Source organism: Echinococcus granulosus (genome assembly GCF_000524195.1).
Source record: "Echinococcus granulosus chromosome Unknown EG_S00023, whole genome shotgun sequence".
NCBI lineage: Eukaryota > Metazoa > Platyhelminthes > Cestoda > Cyclophyllidea > Taeniidae > Echinococcus > Echinococcus granulosus.
In genome coordinates this window covers 931,065-937,937 of record NW_020170403.1, presented here as the reverse complement: position 1 = coordinate 937,937, position 6,873 = coordinate 931,065, and the positions used below count along the sequence as shown (strand labels likewise).

General features: G+C 39.6%; 2 protein-coding genes across 2 annotated transcripts in view; both read right to left on the bottom strand. All coding sequences in view use genetic code 11, as the record gives it.

Moving 5' to 3' along the window:
* Positions 1–727: 727 nt before the first annotated feature.
* On the bottom strand, positions 728–2,622 carry EGR_04026 (Four and a half LIM domains-containing protein; the record flags this gene model as incomplete). The annotated part of the gene is made up of 2 exons (XM_024493275.1): positions 728–889; positions 2,422–2,622. 2 exons carry the CDS (start codon positions 2,620–2,622, stop codon positions 728–730), a joined length of 363 nt encoding a protein of 120 aa, XP_024352374.1.
* Positions 2,623–3,056: 434 nt separating this feature from the next.
* Positions 3,057–6,873, bottom strand: part of EGR_04025 (hypothetical protein) — a gene marked incomplete at both ends in the record, with an annotated part of 6,731 nt that continues 2,914 nt past the window's right edge. The window contains 3 exons of the mRNA XM_024493274.1: positions 3,057–3,190; positions 3,231–3,399; positions 3,503–3,629. Coding sequence (XP_024352373.1) covers positions 3,057–3,190; positions 3,231–3,399; positions 3,503–3,629 — 430 coding nt within the window. The remainder of the gene's footprint in view (positions 3,191–3,230; positions 3,400–3,502; positions 3,630–6,873) is intronic.

Here is a 6,873-nt window from a genome sequence, read left to right as displayed (position 1 = left end):
GTCATTTTCCATCAGCTGAATATCAGGAATGAAATATTTTTAAAATAAATTTTAGGTTTAGTGGGTTGACGTCAAGAATTTTTTAGCAACCCAAATACTTTTATTTGCCCCTTAATGGTTCCTTTTCCCAGTTTAAACTAATTGCTAATCCATTGAAATTCAGTAATTCAACTACGAATACTATTAACCTCTACTGCTCATTATTTGGTAAATTTATACTACTAGCGAATCGCTTGCATAAGTAGCCCATTTTCACATTCTCGTTGGGGTTAATTGCCACTGCGCATATCTGCTATTACGACTGTAGTGTTTCGTTTCACTATAAAAGTCCCCCAAGAGTTAAAAATTGGTGCATTTTTGTAATACCGCATGCCTTGGAATGTTTTTTTTTTCAAATGAAAGTTCTAATCTACTCTCAACCAGCTAAGCTCATCAAATTGGTGTAAGAAGGCACGTGTGAAAAAGCTCTAAGTGACTGCTTTAATAATTGCAATTGTTATTCACTTCTCCTTTTAAATAGATAAGAGCGCGGGTTGGAGAGGGGATATTTGGGGTCTAGCCAGCTCTCTCGTGCCAGATCTTAGGGGTATTCAGCTAGAAGAGAGAGGAATAGGACCCAAGTTGCATGCGAAAACTAGAAAGTTGTGGGTGAGGTAAGGCAGAATATGGTGATGGAGTGGGACTCAAGAATGCTGATTGTGGGTCAGGTTAGGTCAGGTCCGCAAGCCTATTGCACATGCTCGGGGCACAGATACTGGCCGTTGACAATGCAGAACTGCTTTCCATTGAGGGGGGTTTGACACTGACTGCACCTGAAGCAGCCCTTGTGATAGGCCTTGTCGTCGTACAGCACGTATTGCTCCGAAGGGTCAATGATCACGCCGCAACTCTACAAGTAACCAATCAGAGTTTGCACCTCAGGGCAGTGTATGCTCAGCTTTCAGTCTGATTTTCCAGTCACCGTCATTTAACAAATGAAATAAAGGTTCCTACTGTTCAACTGTGAAATTAAGTAATCGCCACGCTTGCTAATTGGGTCGTTTTGATTTTCCATAATTAACAAAAGCTATTTATTGTATATTTTATAAGACTTTCTAAATTTTAATTATGAAGCCGGGTTTTTTGTTAAAAAGTGCCTAGCTTAATAGTGAACTAGTCTTAAAGCAGAGTTTGGAGAAGTCATTAAAATAATGCAAGCATTTGACAATAGAATTTACCAACGAATTCGAATGGCCGAAATTTAGAAAAAAATAATTCTTGTGATTTGCTTAGAAGATAAAAAATGTAATTTTTGTTGAAGGAAGTCAGTTAAGGAGTGGGCATTAACCTTGAGGTGGTGAGGAGAGTTTGGAACGACTTTTCGAACAGAATGTTTTGAATTGCGCCTGTTATTTATTTGTAGAAACAGTACCTACTTCTCTCCTTCACATCAGTAAGAATACACTTTAAGGTGGCAACAAATGCATTTTGCTCTTAGTTGCTTGTTTTGAACTCACTATTTTAAACGAGTGAATTGCTGCTTAATCATATTTGAAGGTTCAGATATGTCGCATTCATTCAAAATAAAAAGTAGTGAGAAAATCAGAGCATGCGGCCTTTGGTTTTTATTCAAAACTTATCGGACAATCTCTTTGGACCACATGCTGATGTTCCTTTTTGTTTAGTGCAAAAGTACAGGTACTTCAATTTTTCTGGGATGCCGAAATTCACATTCTAAATTACTTTGCAAGCAGTGTCTCGTTTTGCTCTCTTACTAATTGTTAATCCGCCCTGCAGAAAATTCGACTAATGCAGTCAAATAACAGAATAAAGTAATCCGGTCAGTAAGGGTACAATTTCATTCACTCCTGCGGTTCACTTTCCATGTCCTTAACTTAACTGCAACCGAATAGTTTCTGTAAAAAGGGGATTTGTGGATATTTTGTAAAAGCAAATTTTCCGAATTTGCCTGAATTTGGACTTATTTAATGGAATACCTCACGCAAGAATGTACTTTATTCAGATATTTATTCTGTATATTTAATGCTTTCATGTAACGCGCTGGGAGTAGAGAACTATTACCCATCTCACCCTCCATGTAATGCATCAAGATTTGTATCATCCTGTACAGACAGGTTATCCCACATTGTTGCGGCAGCGCCTAGAATTGGTAACGCCACCTTTTGTTGCAAAATAAAAATTATGGTATGTTGATTTCTATCAAATCATTTTAGATGTCTTAGAAGACCCAATGGTTGCTTGAAGCACCCACTGAAAAAAACAGATGGCCAAAATTCACAACAGGCCAACTCTTTTTGCCTATCTTCAGATATATATACCTTCTGTTACGTTTTAACTCCAAAAACGCAAAGCTACCAAACACAGTTGTTTAGTGTTTAAAAAATGTGGGGAATTAATATGGCAACTAGCAGATTAACCTACTGAGCATCGTGGCTGGAACTTTTCCTTCCAGCAGTTAACGCAGTAGGGCACCTCGTCTTTGCAGTGGAAAGATTGGTTGGCCAGTTGGTGCTTGCACCCCGCGCATACAAAACACTCCGGATGCCATCGCTTGTCCAAGGCGTTCAAAATCGAACCAGCTGAGAAAGGTTTTGCACATTTCGCACAAATTCCACTCGACATTGCCCTGCGTTTCTTTTAACCTCCTAGTTAAGAATAAGGTAACAGTTAGAAGTTGATTAATTTGACAGCCGCGATTGCTGATCTTGGAAAAAAGTGAGGACTGGGTTTTTTGTCTTCAAGCGGAAGTAGAGTAGGCTCGGGGCATTCTCGTCCCATCAGCTGTTGGAATGACATGCAATGTCTTTTACAGTCAACTTGGTTAAGTGTCAAAAAGTATCGATTTTTCTCCGGCCAATAGAAATGCTCTCTTTTTAAGCAGCAAGATAAGAAATATGAATACCTTTTTTACCGCACAGAAACATGATAAAAAAAAAACATCTAAAGCATGAATTTCCAGAAACACTAATTTCATATTGACAGGAATGGCCTGGGAACAACCATACATCCTTTTCCGTTTATTTGTCTATCGAAAACAAAAGACCTTGTTTAATAACCTATTTGATTTGTGAAGGTAAATGTGGAAGATATGTGCGCAGTTGACCAAACAGACAGGAAATTTGTTGAAAATCCTGGTAACCATATGTTGGGGAATGAACTGCGCTTTTATGATCACATTTAATGTTGCAGACTGTTTATTTACGTATTGAGTTTGGCCGGATGAAACTAACTTTTATGTCTGAGTTGAAAATAATAAGTGTACATTTGCGTGCGAAGATTTTGTTGTTTACAAAGTGCGCCAGAATCACTCCGACCTTCAGGTATAAATGCCAGATGGAGAGGTGCGAAGTGTAAGATCAATGGCTTCAGTGAAAATCTGAGGAATTTCAAAATGAGGTGCTGTTAGGTGGGTAATCACAACCCAGTAGTGCGAATTTCATGCTGAGGTGAAGCAATTCCGAAACATGAAATCGAGGACACCGTGGCCAAGGTCAAGAATTACCAAAGGGCATGCCGACTGTTGCAAAACTTGTATCTCTTTTATTTCAAAACCGGTTTTGGGAACTTTGGAAAGTCTGCGACTTTTTGAACGATTGGATGACTTAAAGGATAACTTTTGCAATGATGTTCTACTGGTCAGAAAGATTGTGCAAACGGATGGGTCAAATGTTACAAAATTTTAAATAAGATTGCATATTCATGAAGACAGTATACTGATGAAAACAGCATGGATGGTGTTTGTCACATAGGGAGACATCAGTCACTCTTCATAAGTGGATGAATTTAACGAAATTCATATAATGGGACTGTTTTACTCTATGCTACAACTATTGGGGCGACAATAAACCTAAATCGCGTGAATTGAGATAGCTCTCAGAGTGTAAACAAGTTTTTTGTGAGGTGAAAACCTACTAGAGTAGTTAGCTTTCTTCACTCGAATTAGCTTATAAGATTAGATTTAGGGGAGAATGTTACCAAAATACTTTTTCTCTACAGTCGGACTATAATTTCGTTTTTGCATCTGCTAATCACTAACTTTGAAGTCCTTTTTTAGTTTTTTGCTTATCCAATTACGATTAAAGAAATAAGATTAGAAATATCCAGACGGAATGGTGAATGCTCCGACAGCTAACCACAATCCAGGCACTCAGAAAACTGCGCCTCTTTAAGCTCGGATAGTTTCTTAATTGCAGAAACACCGGTCAGTTCAAACTGACCTACCGCCCTATCACTTTTGGCCGAGTTGACAGGCAAAATATGATCGCATAAATGATTTATTTGTGACCCCCTTAACCCCCAACATTGGCCTCCGTATCTGACAGGGGCAAGCAACGCTTATGGCCATATTTGGTGCTGCTAATGCAGTGATTGACAAGATAGCCATCATAGTCACTTTGATTATACAGTATTTGGGTTTTTAGCAGAACCATCGACTTAAGGTTCCGTGAAAAAAATGAGGAAACGAGTTTTTGAAATTACTTAGTTTTATATAGAATTTAGGGAGGAATTGAAAAAACAACAGCCCTCTCATTCTGCTAACTAATTACGAATTTCAGAACAAGCAAATCAACCCGTTTTTCATAAAATTGTTTCATTTTTGAGAATAAACATCATTTTATTTGCGCATTTGAATGCGAAAGCAACTTCACTGAAATTAAGGCCCAATATTTAGAAAGGTTAGTGAACATGTGTTTCGCCTCCTTAGATATACGAGAAACTTGTGTTCACAAAGGAAAATAACCGAGTCTTTAAAAGGTACAAGTTATACTAACTGCGCTTTTTAGGGGGGCGAGTCATGTTTTATGTAAGTGCAATAATTAATGTGCGAAAATGCGGTGAACAAAAACAAAATGTGGAAGCCGAAACTATTGTCAGGTGATAACGCTTAGTGAGACTTAGCTTACCACCAATAAATCCAAAGCCAAGGAAGAATTTATTCAACCGAATCACCCGAAATTGCGTGCCTTTAAACCTTGAGGTCGCTCCTAATGCGCCACCATCGCCCCTTTCGCCCCGGCCAATCAGGTGACCGGGTGTTCGACCAATAGCACTGCAGCCCTGAAGTGTGCGAATGGGCGACGTCATTGCGGACCAAATGTCTGACGCTGATCAATAATTCAGGGAGTGATGACAGGCGATAACAATAGTGTAAACACACTTTGTCCTTACCCCAGCCCTGACGTGTGAATGTGCGCGTATGCGGGGTAGACGGTCGTGTTCTCCGGACCTCTCTCTCTGATGCGCCATCGTTTGGTCGCCTTGCCAAGCGCCCCACGACCGGTTGAAGTGGCAGTGCCTTGAAAGTCTATTTTGATTTCTACAAATAAACTCTATTTAAAATCAAAATAACCCGATCGTTAGAAGACAATCAGAAACACCTAAAATACACTGAATGACATCCGTCCATGTCAACTCAGGATCATTTTTGACAGAAGTTCTTGCTTCTATTGTATTATAAGTAATGGAAATGCTCTGTCCTTTTGTTGTATTCGAGGTTGACGTGTCCTATGCAATTGTGAGTTACTAAATTACGTTTGGGTCCTTCTATTTTTCGCTCATTAGAAGTGGCCAAAGAGATGGATGAATTTGTCAATGGGCATGACGCTTTTGACAAGTTCACTTCCTTCTAATTCTCGTAAAACGACTGTTTAGTTGCTAAATGCCAAATTTTACCTCCATTTTCATGCATCCTGCCTCCATGTAAGTTTATTTCCGTTAATCGCCGGATTATCAATCCCCTATTGAGATATAGCAAATTTAATTGAAACCCTTCCCTGATTCTGTGCTACTTCAGTCCATCTTGTTTGCAAAACTTATATATAATAGGAGCATTTGACAGGTACAGTGGCATCTCAAGAGGGAAAATATCGAGCATTATGTTTTGTTGTAAATTTAAAGTCTGATCCAAGTAGCCGACTGCAGTGATGGAAGAAGCAGGACATTCTATTCCATTCCAGACTCCTCTCGGGGAGTAGCGTGATGTGCAAAAAAAGGATTATGCAATTGCTTTGTTGGATCAGCCGTAATGGGGAGTATGACTGTATAGTGATTTGAGATTTTGTTTAGCTGCGTGGGGGCTGTGGTGTCTGTAGGCCGTACTTTAACTCCCCGGCACGGCCTTCGGGTCATGCCGGTAGCCCCCAGCCCTCTTGCAGGCTAATAAGAAGAAAGTTCATGCATAATACTTAGGCCTGTTACGAGACTTCGGCGAAACCTCAGGACACTGCAACTGTTCATGCCTATAGGTTGTTCCGGCAACAGTTAAAGCGGAAGGTAGGTTCACTTTTAAAAGATTGTATAAAGCAACGGTCTTGAAGCAAAGAGTTGGTGGCATAACATAGCCCATCAACAAAACAACAGAAGAGGAGAAAAGTTAGTGAAGTAGAATGGATAGTTAATACGAACATGGGATGTTAAAACTAAGTAATGTGATTAAATGATTGGATTAGGTGATTGAATTAGGGAGCTCTTCATTACAAAATTTAGGCAAATAAAAACCAAAAAATCAAGTTAAAAAATCCTATCATATCATCCGACTCTTTCTCTACGAAATGAAGCTAGCCACGAATCCCGCTTTTGACGCACTGATTTGTCTTCGGACTACAAAACATTGGGTAAACCTAATCAGCTGTTATCGAAACGGAACCTCATTTCCCAACTATCAAATTTCGCAAGTGATTGCCGAGTATTGGTGTCAGTGGGAAGTGACAATAAACTGGTCTTAGAGAATTGCCATTAGGAGTATACAGAGAACAGGAGTTGACGATGGACGTAGGGATAAAGGTGAGAAATTAGGCAACGCCTTGCGGTGTTTCGTCCCCCAATGGCCGGGAATAGGATATTCTTCTCCCCTAATCTAGTAATCTTGACTGC